The sequence below is a fragment of the Sciurus carolinensis genome, chromosome 2, assembly GCF_902686445.1.
Source record: "Sciurus carolinensis chromosome 2, mSciCar1.2, whole genome shotgun sequence".
Taxonomy (NCBI): domain Eukaryota; kingdom Metazoa; phylum Chordata; class Mammalia; order Rodentia; family Sciuridae; genus Sciurus; species Sciurus carolinensis.
Genome location: NC_062214.1, coordinates 100,211,830 through 100,230,461, shown reverse-complemented (window position 1 = coordinate 100,230,461; position 18,632 = coordinate 100,211,830). Strand labels below are relative to the sequence as shown.

At 34.8% G+C, this 18,632-nt stretch overlaps 1 protein-coding gene across 1 annotated transcript in view; it reads right to left on the bottom strand.

Moving 5' to 3' along the window:
* The window catches only part of Wdr72 (WD repeat domain 72), a 206,265-nt gene that overhangs the window by 125,762 nt on the left and 61,871 nt on the right, over nucleotides 1–18,632 (bottom strand). Inside the window, exon 14 of the mRNA XM_047540696.1 lies at nucleotides 2,812–3,014. Coding sequence (XP_047396652.1) covers nucleotides 2,812–3,014 — 203 coding nt within the window. The remainder of the gene's footprint in view (nucleotides 1–2,811; nucleotides 3,015–18,632) is intronic.

The following is an 18,632-nucleotide window of genomic DNA, read 5'->3' as shown; positions in this document are numbered from 1 at the left end:
TCAAAATGCTTTTTTTTGTATTGTATTTACTGTTTTCTTTTAAATCTCTCCCCAAATCTATGTGCAATTTTTAAATATGGGGGTTGGGAGGGACTGAATATGACATTCTAGAAATGTCCAAGTGTTGCAAACACAGAGCTTGCTCACATGTCTAACCTGCTATTCTTTTGTTTAGTCAATTCACTTTATTGTTGGAGAGTATTTCACTTATCTCACTAGTACACACACATACAAAAATATCCTGAAATACAAAGTAACCTTAGACACTCTGAATTTCATGGGCTTACTGTATTTCTACCTATAAAATGAGTGTGATTTAAACCCTCTTTTTAGAAGTTGAATTTTTTCTTCTGAAAGTGATGCAAGCATTTTGCTAGATGAATAACAAGAAGAGAGAACTTAAAAGCACCTTTGAAATTTCTTGCTTATCAAAGTTGTAAATTAAAGAAGATTAAGATAAAAACAATCTCAATAGTCTTAAGATGAAATGTTAAAAGAACAAATTAATGATAGGTAATGAAGATATCTAACAAATAACTGGAGAAGATATAACTTAGAAAACAAAAATATATGTACTTAACATTAAATTCAGTAACAACAGAAGTATACCATGTAGAACAAAGGAGGTGATAGTCCTGTCAAATTCAGTTTCTCTCCAATTATAAAAAATAAAGTTTGGAAATTGTAGTCATTAAGATAAAGGGCACCAGCTAGAAAATAAAGGTGAAATCAGCCTATGAGTAGGAGAACAAGACTCTGGCATTTTATTGCTTTCTGAAGTCAAGAAAAAAATTACATAAAGAAAATGAAATCTATATATACTATAATCACTACCTAAAGGGTAACTCTGAGGTTTTTCAAAAACTGAAAGAAACTGTAATCAGTTTACCTTCCAGGAATTAAACTAGTAAAACTGGCCCTTGATGAATGAGATCATTGGGCATCTAAAATGCACAGGTCAAGAGACTTTCAGCTCTCCTCTACCATTCCAGCAACCTTTGCACGGAGACAGCCTACTGAGTAGAGGGCAGTGCTGCAGCTTTAGGATAGGGTCGCATGTCAGTCAGCTGCACTCACTGACTGTCCTTTATTTACCCCAACCTTATATGTGTGATTCAATTTCCCACTTTACATTCAGTTGTGAAAATTAATGTTTCATTATATCTACACAATTTTTCTTTTAAAACTAACGCTTTTCAAGTTAGAAAAATTAAAAAAACAGATTCTGGCAACCTAGAATAAAAGACTAAATAAGAAAAGGAATAGAAAAAACAAAACTGTTCTGTAAGTACTGAACTTAGCACCTGAAGGAAGAAAGTATAAACAAAGTAGGTCAGTCTAAAATGAAATAGTAAAAGAGAAATACAATCTTTGGGGAGTTTTCAATGTATATCATTCTTGACTAAGGAATATGGTAGCCTAATGGGCTTGAGGAGTTGACTGTATTTGACTCTGAGCTCAGTGAACCATCGGGCTCTGACTTCATGTTCATCAAAGGACTCTCTATTGTAATTAGTACTGTGCCAACCTCTGTGTTAAAGGAAGGACAGAATTCTAATTATATTTCCAATTGTAAAATGAATGTTTTTCTTGTTTATATATTCATTTTTTATGTGTTTGGTTATGTGACTCAGTTTTCAAATTCTGACTCAGTTAATGAATTCTTGACTCATTGATAAACTAAATCAGGTCTCTGAATCTAAAAGTGTAAAGATTATGTGTTAGCACCTCTGTTGCTCTGAGACATGGCTTGGACAGCCTCTTGGCCTTTCTTGATGATAACATTTCCTTTTATCTCTAACTGTATATGTACACATGAGAAAAAAAATGGTCTTATTTAAAGTTGTTATTAATGGTATTCAAATACCATTAAAATGATGGAAAATACTAAGGTATAATTAATTAGCTAAATCTTGACTTAGAAATCCTGCTTTCAATATGTTCTTTAAAAAATTTTAATGAAAAAAATCTAAGGTTGATAGATGAGCTATTCATAAAAGTGAAACATAAAAAACAACCATACATCAAGTCATAAGAAAATAATTTATATCAGTAATAGAACACTGCATGAAGCATGATGCAGCCATTAACAGATAAAATTTACATATATTAGATAACATTATGAAAATATGTTTACATGAGAAAATACATTAGATATGTGTGCATATAAATAGCATAGTTACAACATGCTAAGGGGATAACTTTATAAAGTAAAGAAAAGATGGAAAAGAATCTTTTAAATAAAATGATACCATGTTTAGAAGTGAAAAACAATCAAAGTAGTACAAATTTCTGGTTTATGAGAGTAAATGCAAATTCTATTGTGTTTATTAACTGAGGCTTGGAATCCTAAAGAGGTGGGGATTCCATAGATGCTGAATATATCAAAAGCACTGTCCATGCAATGATCTAGTTTTTTGATAACTTTTTGTTTATTTGCAATTACATTTTTAAAAGTGGCCAAGTTAAAAAAAAAAAAAAAGAGGCCAAATAAGCTCAACTGAAAAATAAATTGCACACACACTACAGAATGTAACTTTTCCTCCTCTTTGAACACCATCTAGAATTTGAGTTAAGATAATATTGACTCAACTTTTGATAAGCCAGAACCGATCTTGTAAAAAAAATGCCATAATAAGCATAATATTCACTCAAAAACTATTCTAATTCACCCAAGATCACTAGGCAGATGCAATCATCTCTTAGTTCCTGTTTTTGTGGCTTAAGTGCCACTACGTATTTATGAATGCATGTTACTTCTTACTCGGGTTGATAATGTCCTTGGTGGGCAGCAATTTGATTTGAACTTACCTTACATGAAGACTCCACCTGCAGACCAGGGCAAGGTATTGGCCCAAGCTGGTGGGAGCTGGAGGATCTCTGTTCTATACTTTTGTGCTTATGTATCTCTGAGGCAACTGAAAGTGCAGGCTCAGGCTTTACATGCTGCAAATCATCACAGCAATTAAGAATATTTCTTGCTCTTTCTCCTGTCTCATGTCTTTCCAAAGTGCCTGGAAAAGAGTAGGAATAAAAATTTAAGCAAAATATTTACCCTAATAGAATAAAAAGAACACAAAATACTCTTAACAGAAGAATCACAATTCTTTAAGTTATCATGTCTCATTATCTTCTTGCAACCAAAACCAAACCCAGTCTGGGAGAATTTTCTAAATTATTCAAATCACCCTCTCCCAAAGCTGAAATTAAGGACTTGAAAAGCTTGCCTTCCTTCATGTGCTTTTTCATCCACTGAAATCAACAAGACATTCAATAGTCTTTAACGTTAAAATCTCTTCTTATTATACAGTATGCAAGTGATCAATAACAAAGAGCGAAGGAATATTTTGGTGCTGTCCCCTAGTGTTCCAAATCACAAACAACAGAGAGTCCATAGTGGTCAGCTTGGAAGCCAGGCAGACAGATTTTCTGTTGGTAATATAAAATTTGAATGATAAGGATAAGTAAGAATATAGATGTTTTGTGCACTCACACCCTTTCTCAAATGCCCCACCAATTTGGTCACTGAAGTTTTTATTGTTGGTACTGTTGGCATTATATCAGTTGGCTTTTATTTCTTATGTTTTTAGAAGGAAAAACAAATCCTTCACCTTCTGCCATTCTTCCAGCTCCAGACGGGTACTGGCAAGTCCAACTGAGAGTTAAAAATGTGCTGGCAAGTCCCAGCTCCGTTTAAATGGTAATAGTAGTGCAGGGACAGGAAACATCTGAAAACTAATTTGCTACAGTATTTAAAAGGACAAGCATAAAATAGAGCAAAAGTGTTAGAAAATAACTCACGAGTAGTTTAGTGTTCTTACAAAATATGATGCCATGCACTCAGCAAAAACTCAACCAATGAATTAATCATGACCTTTATCTGATGAGTTCATTTTCCTTATTAGTACTATAATACATTCTCATCCAACTGAATACAAATGATAAGGAAAATCAACTTGATAAATAATACCTAAAAATGGATGTCATATACTCCTTTTCTACTACTGAGAAAGAAAGCTATGTAATTTAAGGAGAAAGATTATTAATTCTCATTGATGGTATTAAGAGAATATTAACTAAAGCAATTACAATAAGAAAATAGTTATAACTACTATAGACCATAATGGCTTCAGATAGGTAGATAGATTTGAAGATTAGAAATCTCTAGTTCTGTTTTATTTTTCCTTCTCTCTTCCAAATTCTTCCTTAGCAGAAACTAAGCTACTATTAGTTGGTATGTTGGATTCTGAACAAGTAATAGCTACTATGCTTAATCCCGAAGACAGAATTTTAGTCTTGATTCTCTTATAACAATATTTCCTATTATAATTTTTCTATGTTCATAAATAAACATCTTTAAAATATAAAACATATTCTTTTAGGCTTTCCTTTCATATCAAGATTAATATTTTCAACAAAGGAAGCTGGCAATATCAAGAAAATCCTTTCTTTCAAGAATGAAAAACTTCCTCAAACCAAAAATAATAGTTGCTAAGCTTCCTTGAAAATTATCTCATTCCAAAACTTTTAACTGTTTTACTTGTAAAATTCACCATCTTTCTGAGAAGTCTCTCTTGGAACATGGGGTCAGATATTTTCTTCTCATAGGTTTTCTGCAATTCCACAAAATATGATGCTTTAAAAATATTTTGAGTGTTGTTTTGAAGGGTCTTGCTATACTGCTGCTGGCCTCAAACTCTTAAAGCTCAAGCAATTCTCCTGTCTTAGCCTCCACCATGCCCAACTTTTGAAGATTGTTGAGAAATAATAAATAATTTATTGCACTTTAACACATGGGTCATGTGCCTTTTACTATACATTTTATGTATTCATAGGGTTTATTCTATACTGTCTTACACAGGTATAACTATTTCTTGTATTTTTTGCAGTGATGACAACAGCTTACCTACAAACTTGCATTCACACACAGATAACTAATCTGCTCAGGCATCTACTATGTGCTATTCACACTGACAGATGTTGACAATGTTTTGTAAATAAGAATGACTCAGACCAGGAGTACCCGGAGCTCCTTTAAAATCTAATGGTAGTGCAGAGACAGGAAACATATAAAAACTAATTTACTACAATATTAAAAATATATATGCTATTTCCAGTCCTAAGTAAAAATCTCCCATTCTAACAAAATATTGAATAGAATTTTGAACAATAGTTCACAAAATATTTGAAATATTATGGATATTATTTTGTTTCACAGAACTAATTGAAGCACAAATGTGACATAATGTGTTAGAGTCAATTTCCTTAAAAGTTATAGAGACAAATTGAAAAAAAAGCTACATATTCAAAACAGTAATTTGATTTTGCAATAAGTCCAGCATGAGAGCTTTTGAAAGCCCTTAGTCAAATTCTGACAATGGCAAGAGATTCCCATGTGTGCTAGTTATCATTTTATTGTCCCCAAATTAGTTCCAAATTCACCCTTCATTACCTGCCCTGGGAAAGTGGATATGAACTCCATGAATATTGTTCTTTTAGTGGATAGTGCAATGTGAACCTTTGTGAATAGAGGTTGATGGGAAGACCTAGGAAAGGAAAGGGTGTTTCCTTCTTGGTTTGGTGTTCTCTCTTACAACAGAGCACCACAAGGAGGACTGTATCTCTTTTGCATTGGATAAGAGACAGAGTTGTGGCTTCCTGATGTTCAAGAAATATCAGAAACTGAAGTTTTACAAAATTGCTAATTCCAATTTCAAGAAAACATTTGCTTCCCAGAGTTAACTTGATGATAATTAGAATAGGATTTAACTTATACATAGCCATTGGAATCATCTGAACATGACAAGGAAAGATGTAGAGACATGTGTGAGTGAAATATTATTGAAAGTTATAATATTATTCTTTCACTCCAAGTAGAGGTGCAAAAACACCATAAAATCTATCTGAGCATTGTAGAAAATGTTTTTTAGTCAATAGTTTATATTTTCTATTGTTTATTTTACAAATATGCATTTTGGCACAATTTATTTTAGTCCTAAACTATTCCCTGAAGGTTGTGGCACTCAAAAAATTATAGTTATATTGTGTGCATGTACTATAGTATGTAACAATAAATCCCACTATTATATACAGCTATAATGCACCAATGAAAAAGAAAAAGTCTCAGATTTTGAAACCCTTTGGATTTAGGAAGTTTAGATTAGGGATGCTCAACTGGTAAAGTCTATAAAAATATTCCCAAATTTAAAAAAAAGTATAAAACCTGAAACATTCTGATCCCAAGCATTTTGCATAAGGGATATTTAACCTGTGATACATAAGAGAAAGAAGACAATCATAAGGAAAGAGAGCTTAGAACAATTGACATCCAGATAAGCAATTTGGGATCAATTTTCACTGATCCAAAATTGCTTATCCCTGCCCCCTGCCCCAAGTCAGTGCACAAAAACATAAGGACTGTCAAGATCTTAAACCCACATGGACAATATTTTCACTTGTATATCCTGCTTTCACTGTCATTTCAACACATTTAATAGCATCCCTAATAAAAATGTTTAAAGTTACAGCTTTCTAGTGACCATGTGTGCAGCCCTGTGTCCAACAGAAGTTTTCCCTGTCTGTCAAGGTAGACAGCAAAGTGACCTTGCTGCAGGGTGGTTCAGAGTAGACTCTGGCTCCCCATTGCTCTGTACTCAAACACTGGTTTCACTCTTACAGTATGTAAAGCCTTTGGCATGTTATTTTGCATTTCTATGCCTTGGTTTCCTCATCTGTTTAATGGGGATAAAAATAATTCCTACTTCACGCATTACTCAGAGGATTAAATTAAATAAAGATTTGAATGTAGCTTAGAGGTCTGGCACACAGAGATTGAGTGTTGTGCTATATGACAGTGCCCTGTGTCACATGGCAAAGGTTCCCAAGCATCCCTTGTAGGTTGTTTAACAAACCACCTCGGCTATCTGGCTCTGAAATTTGCCTGATACCCAGGCCTGAGGTCACAGGGATATGGAGCTTGAGCCCCACCCTTCTTCCTAAAACTCCAACACGTATAATCAGCCTTTCCTATCACACTAGGTCATAATCAAAAACAGGGTAGGATTATATATTTGACTTACATTTTCATCCTCCTAAGTAATATTAGAATGGGGTTTGGCATAAATTAAAGCCTAACTGACACTCTTTAATGGATTATATGAAATCAGCACTCTAATGATATTTTTTTCTTCTAGGATTACATTTGGGTTTGAATTCAAACTCCTAACTTACAAGTTATATTTTCACCCCTACTTTCTTCTATGTTATCACCCCCTTGCTCATAAATTAGATTTTCTTTTTTGTTGCTCCCCTAAAAAACAAACAAATCATTTCCTCCAACCTCTATCTCATCAGTCAGTGAGGTATTAGCTTGAAGTCCCACCTCCTCAGAGAGGCCTTTCTCAAGTAGCTTCCTCTCCTACTTGCATAGTTTTCTATCTCAGTTTCTCCACAGCGTGTACCACATTTGTAACTGGTGTATTTCAGATGCTTGCTTAGATTCCAGATGGCTTCCTCACCAGATGCTAAACTGTTGGACAAGTATGTGTTCTATAAGCTTGGAACAAAGCAGGACTCAATAAATGTTCACTGAATGGACAGATTAAAATTTACCCTCTCCCAGTAGGCAGTGGAAGGGGGGGGCAACTATAAAGCATCAGAGCATACCAAGGTCTTAGGGTGGCAGGAGTTAACACCAACTGTGCTCATTATGACTTGGACTGTAGGGTCCAGGAGAGGTCAATACTAGAATAGGTGGATTCAGAAACCTAAGCCAGAAGCTCAGTCCAGTTCTCAGCTATGCTGCCAGGTCACTCCTGAAACCCAAGAATTAGGAATTGGAGACTGCAAGTTAGTCTCTGATAATGTCATTTGAACTTGACCTGTGCAGTAGCCATTTCCTTCCCTGTGGATTATGAAGTAGAATATACTAGTCAAAGGAGAAAAAAGAAGAAAATGAAAAAAGAGAGGCAAAGATGAAGAGAGAGGGAATCAGAGAGGGGGTGGTAGGTGCAGACTTTGTAACTTTCTAATTTTGTTTTCAGTTTCTTCCTAAGGACTAGTGCCACTGAGCTCTGTGCAACATACTTGTGAATCCTTACAATAAATGCCTCTTGCTGATAAAACCACCTCTTCTTGGCTCCTTCTACTTTCTACTTATCTAATAGACCCTAATACAGAGAGGATACAGACCAAGTTTGGGGACAGCCTTTTAAATATGCAGCATGTAGAACTCCAGGTGAGATCAGAGCAGAAACAGAGGTTTAAACATTATCAGCAGATGGGCAAGGATTAAATTCCAGTAAAGAAGGCCATATTGAAGGGAATTGGGAGTGAAATGTTTCAAGAGTCCAGTACAAACTCTTTAGCTGTTTCCGCACATCAAGAAGAAAGAAAAGAAAAAAAAAAAAAAAAAAAAGAAGAAAGAAAAGGGAGGATGATTCCAAAACCACTGTAAATCAGGATATTGCTACAATACAGTTATATCCTAAGGCATTAGGATAGCAGTATTTATAGGACACCTGCAGATTTTCTGTTTGTTTTTAAATAGGGGCAATAATCATGTTGTAAAGTACAGGCTATGAAATCTGATTTTGAAGTATTGGGCTATCTTAGGCAAGAACTGTGTATCACAATGGATGCTGCCTTCAATTGTGATAGAAGAGCAGGCAGAAGAAAAGAGAAGACTTACAAAAATATGCCTTAGAGATGTAAAGGAAAGGGAAGGAGCAGCAATAGTCACACTTTAATTTCCTTCCAGTCAGAAGGTCCTCCCTTGATTTCATTTCCATGGTAATTTGCCCAATATTTTAAGCATTTGCTACCTTCCTCATAAATATTTTGTCAACCCCCACTGATACTTGTTTTCTACAACCAACAGAATTATCATAGCTTACTATCAATTAATGGATGGATTTACTATTTAGCACCCTCAAACTTCCTTCTACCAGTAAACAACTAGGTCCACTAAGTTTATCAAAAAAAGGATTAGTCACTATCCCAAAAAGGAAAGAAAGGATTAAAAAGAAATCATAGTCATCTGATGAATTTATCTCCAAATGATTAAGAATAAATTAAGACTAAAAATCATCACCTATATGGATTGAAATTTTGTCACATTAAAAGAAATTTCAATTACTTAAAAATTATACATAAATAAATTTGAGATAGTAAATGACTTTTCCCCTCTCAGAACACTGTAGAAAGAGCACCTCTATAGGAACATGAGTTTCTCCCAGGTCACCGAAAACATAAATAATGTAAAGCAACAAATTTCCACTAACTATTCTACTTATTATGGTACTGTGAATATATCAGAATTTTCTAAAATAATTCCAATTATGAGATTGGTAATGGATATATATTGTACTTACATGAACAAAGATTAACAGAAAGGATGTGTGAAAGGATATATTGTAGGCAGATCTTTTCCAACCAGGCAGGCACTTTCTAACTGAATGTACCATGAGATTGGGCTGAGATTAATAACAGTTATATTTCAAAGTAACTTTCTCTAAAACAAGATGAGGTTCAAAACATGGCCTTGTTACCAAATTTGGTGAACAAATTCATAAAATCAGATTTCAACCAAACAGCTGACTGACAGTTATAATTGAATTCCACTATCAAGGAATTTGACCACTGAGTCTGTTGTTAAAATTTATCATTTATCTTCAGTTACACATGAAGTTTGTTGCCTTCCTCACAGAGTTTATGGAGATGGACACAAGTGCTCCCTTCCTAACAAAAGCATGTCACAGTTACTGCATTTTACACCAGAAAATATGTACCTGATGGGGATTTGACCAAGCATAGGACCCTGGAGACATGAAACTTAGCTAACCTGAACAAGAAATCAAAATGTGGGGAAAGGAAATGGCTCTGAAAATATTAATCTAGGCATAAAGGCCATTATCATCATTCCTTAATATGTTTGCATATAAATATGTAAAATAGACTGTCAAAGATTTGGCTCATTTTATACTGTATAAAGGCCCTAGTAAGATCACAAAGTCATGAGTGGTTTCACATTAACCTTCTGTATTATATCAGCATAGAATACATTTCTTTATTTATTTTTTCTTTTTATTTACTTGTTTTTTATTTTTACAGACTGCATTTTGTTTCATTGTACACAAATGGGTTACAACTTTTTGTTTCTATGGTTGAGCACGATACAGATTCATACCATTCGTGTAATCATACATGTACATAGGGTAATGATGTCTGTCTCATTTAGATTACATACAAGGAAATGAGGGGAGGGAGGAGGCTGGGGTATGAATACATTTCTTTAAAAGTCCCTGACCACTGTAACCTTAACTCCAGCTCTGACACACCCTCCAGCACATTCAGAGCAACATGAGCACTTATCAGCGAGGCCACATTCAACCTTCACGTCTAATTCTGACCACTGACCTCCAGGAAAACAGGATAAGGGATGGGGAGGAATATGACAGGAAAAAAAAAAAAAAAAAGGATTGAAACATCCAGAGTTTTAAGGTTGTTGAGATGTATAAGGATTAGAAATAATGCATTAATTTTAAACAAATTTTAAACTAGTCTTCTTGATGAGGTATTTGCTTATAAAATATTTTTTCTTTTTAATATGTGATAACAACATAGCATCCCTGAGGACTAAATTTTAATTTTTAACCCCACTCTGCAACTAAATATAATTTACAACCAATTTAAGTTGATGTTTGCAGAAAAGTAAAGTATGATGTGTTATGATATAAAGAAAATATTTTTGTAGCTAGCTATCTATCACATATGGAACATGAAAATTATCTTGCTTCTAAATTTTGTAAAATGTTTTTCACTCTGTATTATTTGCATTTTTACACAAGATATGCATATTTTTAACTATAAAATATTTCAAAAGCACATTTTGTCCCTCCTGTTCTTTATTGAAGTTTAGATTATTTATCCTCTTCAAGGACACACTATCCATGAAGAGATTTGTGTTCCTCATTTATTCATTTCTGGCATCAATTCATTTAATTAGGTCAAGATATTGCAGAGTTGAGCTAGAGTTTCTCCTGGAAAGAGGAAGAATATTGGGAAAGGAGAAATTAAGGTATGGTCCCCAGAATAAGGTGCTAACTGAGGAGTGAAGTCATATGGAGAGTCTTTTTTATTTTTATTGTTGATCATTTCTGTGTCTGGAGATGGGAGGACAGAAGCACTTGGGCTCCCTTGGGTCAAACCAACAGTATACTGTAGGGAAATCATGGGTGACCACAAGCTCTAGCAGACAAGTCAGTGTTTATGTTGAAAGCACCACCACCCTCATTATAGCCCCCTATAAAATTCAATATCATGTCAATACCCAGTGATCCAAAAGTCTTCTCCCATCTCTTCACCTTTCCATTTCACAGACTCATTCATTCACGGGGGTCTTCTAGAGACAGTTCTGCCCACACACCAAGGGAAAAGGCAGAATTCTAAGAATAATCTCTAATGACCTTCATCCTTATGTGATTTTGCTCTCCTGTGACTATGAGGGGAAAGCACTCTGGTGGCTGTCATATTACATGGGAAAAAGGACTCTATAGATATAATTAAGGTATCCAATCACTTGGCCTAAAAAGAAGACCATTCAAGCACACCAGGCCTTAGTGAGCCCTCTGAAAGTAAAGTAATGAGATGGACATTATGACCCTATACACATGTATGATTATACTATCAGAGTGACTCTGCACCATGTTCAGCCAGAGGAAGGAGAAGTTGTGCTCCATTTGTTTATGATGTGTGTAAATGCATTCTACTGCCATCTATAACTAATAAGAACAAATTTTTAAAAAATTAAAAAATTAATTAAAAAAAAAGGTAGAGTTCTCTCTAGATGCTGGAAGAAGGGGAAGTCAGGGAGATCTGAACCAGGGAAGAGTGCATGTATTGCAGTTGGCTTTTAAAATGAAGGAGGCTATGGACAAGGATCAGAGGTAACCTCTAAGAACTGAGAGCAAAACATGGTCACAGCCAGGGAGGACCTCAGAACTACAATAGTACACAACTAAATTCTCTGCCAGAATGACTTTGAAAATTAATTCGTCCCCAGAGACTCTACCTTAGAGCTCAGTTGGTAAAACTTTTATTGTGTCCTTACTTGATCCTAAGCAAAGAACCTAGTTGAGCTGCAGTTTACAGAACTGTGAGATATTAAATGATGCTGTTTCAAGCTACTAAGTTTGTGGTAGTTTGTTACCCACCAATAGGAAACCAACACAACCAGGACTTGTGGCAGTATTTTTACTCTGGACCATAGATTTAGACCTCAAATCTTTAATTCTTTTTTCATTATTTCATAGGCAAAAGTCTTGCCTCAAAATAAGTAACCGAATGAATAAAGGCATGAAGATATAAAAACAAACAAATATGAAAGCTGGTTAGATATTTAAGACTCTTTTTCTAACTGTTCTTAAACTTACATTCTGAGTATCACAAATCATTCAGGCATTTACTGATCAGGGATGGAACAATCATATACACACCAAAAATTCCTTTTAAAACATTCTGTATCCTAATAAATCATATATAAGCAATACAATAGTTTCCTTATTTGTCTCTTGTTCAGTTATTCTCATTGTCAAAACTGCCATTATCTACCACTAACTGGATACTTTGTGTTATTTAATTCTTGAATCAATCCATCAAAATACAAAGAAACTAAGGTTCAGAAGAGCAACTGTGACAGGGTGTTCATATGTCCTGTGACTGGGAGGGTGGCAAGGGCAGGTATTTTGACTTTTAAACAGCTGGGAAAGGCCAGATGCCAATTTGTAGAGTTACAATTCTTCCACAGCCCATTGGGACTGGCATGACCAGTCCTGGATTTAAAGTAGGTAAAGTCCATTGGCAACATGAGGAGGAGAGTTGAAGAAAGAACTTGACTGACAAGGTAATCATTTATGGAACTTGTCAATAGTTCAAGTAAAAAGTGATAAAGATGGCCCTGGAACAATTTATTTGTAAATGTTTTTTGTACCTCTAAAAATATATAATTCCATGTTTTATTGGAAGCATACAAAAGAAATGTAGTGTATAGCTGATCTGTCAAATGAAAGTTTAACACTAGACATTGCTGATAGTATTGAGACAGGAAACAGTAATATCCTCAGAATTACTGAGTAGGAATTTCATGGAATAGCTATAGAGTTTTATATAAAGTTAGGCATCATTGTTGAGCTCTTAATTCTAAAAAAAATTTCATTTTTCTTGTTATTTGTCCAGAGTATTCTACCCTTCCCCTTCTTACCACTGTCTCTGTTTCTGTAGTTTATAACTTCTGCTGCTATCACCTGTCTGCAGTTTGTGTGTAGTTGTGTACATCTGATACCATGGAATGGGTTTTTCAGAACATATATAGAATTTCTGGCAGCAGTCACCGTCCTAACTAATTTTGCATTAGAGAACAACCTGCTCTCCTTCCCTACTGAGGCCCCTTGTCTGGTAAAAATCCGAGTGTGGGTGACTGCTCATCCTATGCTACAATATGCCACACTCCATCTCTTAGGATGCATAGGTGGTATTCAAAAGGACTCAGTGACCTTTTGGGTATATACTCAAAATAATTGAAAGTAGGGACCCAAATAGATATTTTTTACACCAATGTTCATATCAGCATCATTCATAGTAGAGAAAAGGCTGAACCAAGCCAAGCATCCATCAAAGGATGAATGGATAAACAAAAAGTGATATATACCTAAAATGGAATATTATTCAAACTTAAGACAGGAAGAAAATTCTGACACATGCTATAATATGGATGAAACTTGAAGACACTATGCTTAGTGAAATAAGTCAGATAAATACTGTGATTCCACTTATATGAGATGCCTAGAATAGTCCAAATAATAGAAATGAAAAGCAGAATAGCAGTTTTAAAGGTTGGAAGAAAGGAGGGGTGGACAGTTTCATGGGTACAGAATTTCATTTTGAAAAGGTGAAAAAATTCTAGAAATGGATGATGGTGAGAGTAGAACAATAATGTGAATACACTTAATGCCACTGAAGTATATACTTTAAAATGGTAAATTCTATGTTTTGCAAAAATTCGACACCTTTGTTCATACTTCACAAACATCTTTTCTTGTATTTTCCCATGATTGTGATAATCTTTTAAAAAACATCTGTGTTGATATGATATCCCAAGGAAAATACAGAGAAAAAGAGAAACACACTAATAATAAACTCAGGAAATAATGAGAGAGTATGCAGAAGTAGGACAATCGAAAAAGAGGGGCCACTGACCATCAGAAGAAGTCAGTGTCACAGAAAAGAAGGATTTTGATGACAAAGTGATTTCAGACAAGTCACTCACCCATGATCTAGAGAATGACAACTGAACCTGGCAGTGAGAAAATCTCAGGAAGATCAGTTCTATTGGAATTGTGTAGGCAGAAGCCAGATCAAATTGCATTAAATGAATGGAAGGTAAGAAAACAAAGACACAGAGTACAGCTGAGATTTTGGAGAAAACTATCAATCACTTTTAAGTAGAATGAAGGAAAAAAGTAAGAACAGTTCACAATCCCTTGTCCAAAATGTGTGGAACCAGCAGGCTCTGGAATTCAGGGTTTTTCATATTTTGAAGAGATAAAACAATGCATATATACATATTATATAACACGCTTATAGTAGAGCCTAGGAGAGCAGATAAAACCAAATGTATATATCTGCAGAGAGTAGTTGGAGGAAGAGGAAGAGAAAGAGGAAAATGAGAAAGAAGGACAACTTAATGGGATAAACAACTTCATGTGAGCTAAGGGTTGATTTTGTTGCTTTACCACACTAATAAAAACTTTAATTTTCAGAGATTTTTAGACTTTTAAAGTTATGATGACAAGAATGTAAGTCTGGATTCCAAGTAATTTTTAGCTAGGAGACCAGAGCTAAACAGAGGGAGATTCTATGAGATGAGTTAGTGTGACACTGTTTTCTATAACACAAGACATTAGATCATGCCTTCAAATTCTCCTTATGTTTATACAGGCATGCTCTACCATCTGATTCTAACTTCCAGCATGACTGGGTTTTTTATGCAATCTGCAATTATATTATAACATATCAAATATTCTTTTAAATCCAGTGCTTAAAGGCAGTTCAACTTCCTTAACAAAATCACTGATGAGTGTTAGCTTTTATAACAGACCAATCTTGGGGAAACCATAATGGTTGTAAGATGTAGAAATAAGAACATTTTAGAACAATAGTCATACAAAGAGGAATATGTAGCAATGTAATATAACTTTTCAAGCCAAGAGCTGATGTTTATGGAAGTAAGAAAAATGTGATGACCAAAACAAGGTTAATCTGCAGTGTAAAGTATGGGTTAAAATTAAATTGTCTTATCAAATAAGTCTTTGTATGCCAATTCTCTTAGAACCTCAGCCCACAAATATCATCAATTTTGAACTATCCCTATAAAGTACAATTCATTTACTTAATTTTCAAAAAAAAGAAAGTCACTAAGTCACTTTATGCTCATATGGTGAACTGTAAGAGAGCATCTTGTGTCCATTAGTGGAGTTTTTGCTACTTTGATGCTTCACAGTGACAGAAGTGGGTCTTATGTCTTATCAGAACATGGGCCTCAGTGGAAAGGTATCTGCTTCATGGAAATGTGAAAAGGACTGGAAGAAAGGAGTGAGTCGATCTATGCCTAGGATTTATTGATAATGCTGAGATTAATAACCAACATTATTTGTAGCACACAAGATAAACTCTGATAACATTCCCACAGTCCAATTCTCTGCTTAGCACTCTCAAGCAAGGACTTGAACTCTGGCTTGGTTTTTACCTGGTTCATTCCTAGAAACAAAATACTTTCCTCGTCAAATCCTAACAAGTTAGTTAATGGTAGAAGTTTGATATTATTGATACACTCAGATGAATCGAGTGCATCCAATATCCTTTATCTCTCAGCCAAATCAGAGAACCTACTTTCCCCGAGAATAACAATCATTACAGTCCACTGAGTCTTGCTTTTCCAATCGTTTCTGTGGCAGCTGGCTACTGGGAAGTTGCTAGGGAATTGAAAGAAGGCAGCGTGGGGAGGGCAGATGGCTCCTTTGGGTTTATTTCCACTAAATGCTGCAGCTGTGAAACCCGCTAACGTTCCAAGTGTCTATGTAAACTGCCTGCAGAAGGGGCCTGGCTAAGGAGAAGTCACAGCACAGCCACCCTTAAGTGTTCCTCTTGAATGCTGTAGAAAAGCCCCCATTAACATTAAATTCAAATATGTGGCAAGCACACTCAACCACACTGATCCAAAAGTGTGATCAAACCACATAAATTGCTAAAAATGACTATGTCCACTATTTTTGTTAGAAAAGGAAAGTCCAAGAAGATAGAAACTGCCAAAGGAAATAATAAAGGAAGCAAAAGGTGCAACTTAATTGGTAAAAGTAATCTTAGGAGCAGACAGTATTTATTTTTATCATTAGTGTGAGATTGTATTGATTCTCATATTTGTATCTGAGCATACAAAATGTTCCAAAGACATCCTGCAAATACCACAATAACATGCCTAATGTATATTAAGATTCCAGGAGAACAAAAAAGGATGGAGTTGATGATTATTTATAGATAATCATCTATCATAGGACACACACACACACACACACACACACACACACACACATACACAATTTTGTAGTCCTGGGGATTGAACCCAGGGGTGCTCTACCACTAAACTATGCCCCTGCTCTTTTAAAATTTTTTTGAGACAGGGTCTCACTAACTTCTGAGGCTGCCTCAAACTGTCTCAGTCTTCTGAGTAGCTGGGTTACAGACATGCACCACCAATCCTGATTATAATGTAGAATTTTAAAAGTAAGTTCCAGGTATCTAAAAGCAATATAGAACCCTGTTCACATAATGTATAAACCTGCAATACTGTGTAGGCAGCTATTTAAATGTTTATAACTAATAAACATTAATAGATGCACAGGTCTAAATTTGAGGAAAGAAAATTGTGAGAACACAACAGACTACCCTATTAGATCATCCTTAAAATCCTCCCTAGGAAAAGAGCAAATGTTTGTAAAATTATAAGATCAAATGAATGTTTATATGATTTCATCAAGGTCCATGTTCACCGGATAGAATTAACAGACAACTACTGTGATAGTGGTATGGGGTGGGTATGTATGTGCACACGTGTGTTTGCACACATAAGCATATAAAAATGTCCATCGAGATTTCATATGGAAGTAAAAATATATATTTGATAAGATAAACACCTTTCTTCATTGCTATAGTATTATTTGATTTAATTTCATTGAAAATGAGGTCACACTCTTTATTATTATTGTATTTTTTTTTCCTGGTATTTTAAAAAAGGATATGGAGGGCAAATGAAAACAGCCTGCCAAGTGAAAAAGCAGATATTGACTTGTACTCTCCAACTGTACCACTACCATTGAGTAATTCTGATGCATCCCACTTTGAAAATCTTTAAGACTAACAGGAGCTCTTAACCTTTTTTAGGTCACAAACTCCTTCATTGGTCTGGGAAAGACCATGAACCCTTTTTTGCAAAAATGTCAATAAAATATATAGGCTGCTAAAGGATATCGATTATATTGAAATGCAAACATCAAAACATAAAATTACAATATAAAAATAAGTATAGGCATAGTTCTGCATATGTTAATATGTAAAAAAAATTAAAAGTCTAATACACGAACTTTTGATAATGGTTTTCTACAAATTCTTGGATTCTGCTGCTTTTTAGCAATATCTTAATACTTTCTGAATTTCTGTGGTTTTTAAATTTGAGACAAAATCAATGTAATGTGTATGTATTACACAATTTAGTGGCATTTAGTACATCTACAGTGTTATGCGGTCCCCACCTCTCTCTAGTTTCAAAACTTTGCATCATCTCATAAGAATACCCTGTACCCATTAAATAATCACTCCCCGTTCACTCCTCCCTCATCTCCTAAAACCACCAAACTATTGTCTCTGTGGTTATTTCACCATTCTAGATACTTCATATAAAAAGAATCATGTGAAAGGTGATTTTTTGTGTGTGTGTCTAACTTCTTTTACTTAGCATAATGTCTTCAAGATTTCATCGAAGTTATACCTTGTATCAGTACTTCATTCTTTTAAAGGGCAGAATAATATTTCACTGCATGTATATACCAAAATTTGTTTATCTAGTCTTCCATCAATGTACAATTATGTAGTTTCCACCTTTTGGCCATTATGAATAGTGCTATGGTAAACATTCATGTTCAATTTCTATGCAGGAACATGCTTTCATTTCTGTTGGGCATATAGAAATGGAATTGCTGGGTCACATGGTCTCCCTGTTTAACTCTGAGGAAAGGCCAAACTGTTTCATTCAGTGGCACTATTTTATATTCCCATTGGCAACATACCAGTGTTTGTATTTTCTACCTCCTTGCCAACACTTATTATTTTCTACCGTTTTGATTCTAAACATCCTAGTTAATGTGAATTAGTAGCTCACTGTGATTTTGATTTGAATTTCCCTGAAGGCTAATGATGATAATAATTTTTTCCTGTGCTTGTCGTCCATTTGCATATTTTCTTTGGAGAAATATCTATTCAAGTCCTATGTCCTTTTCAAATTTGGGGGGTTTGTCTTTTTGTTG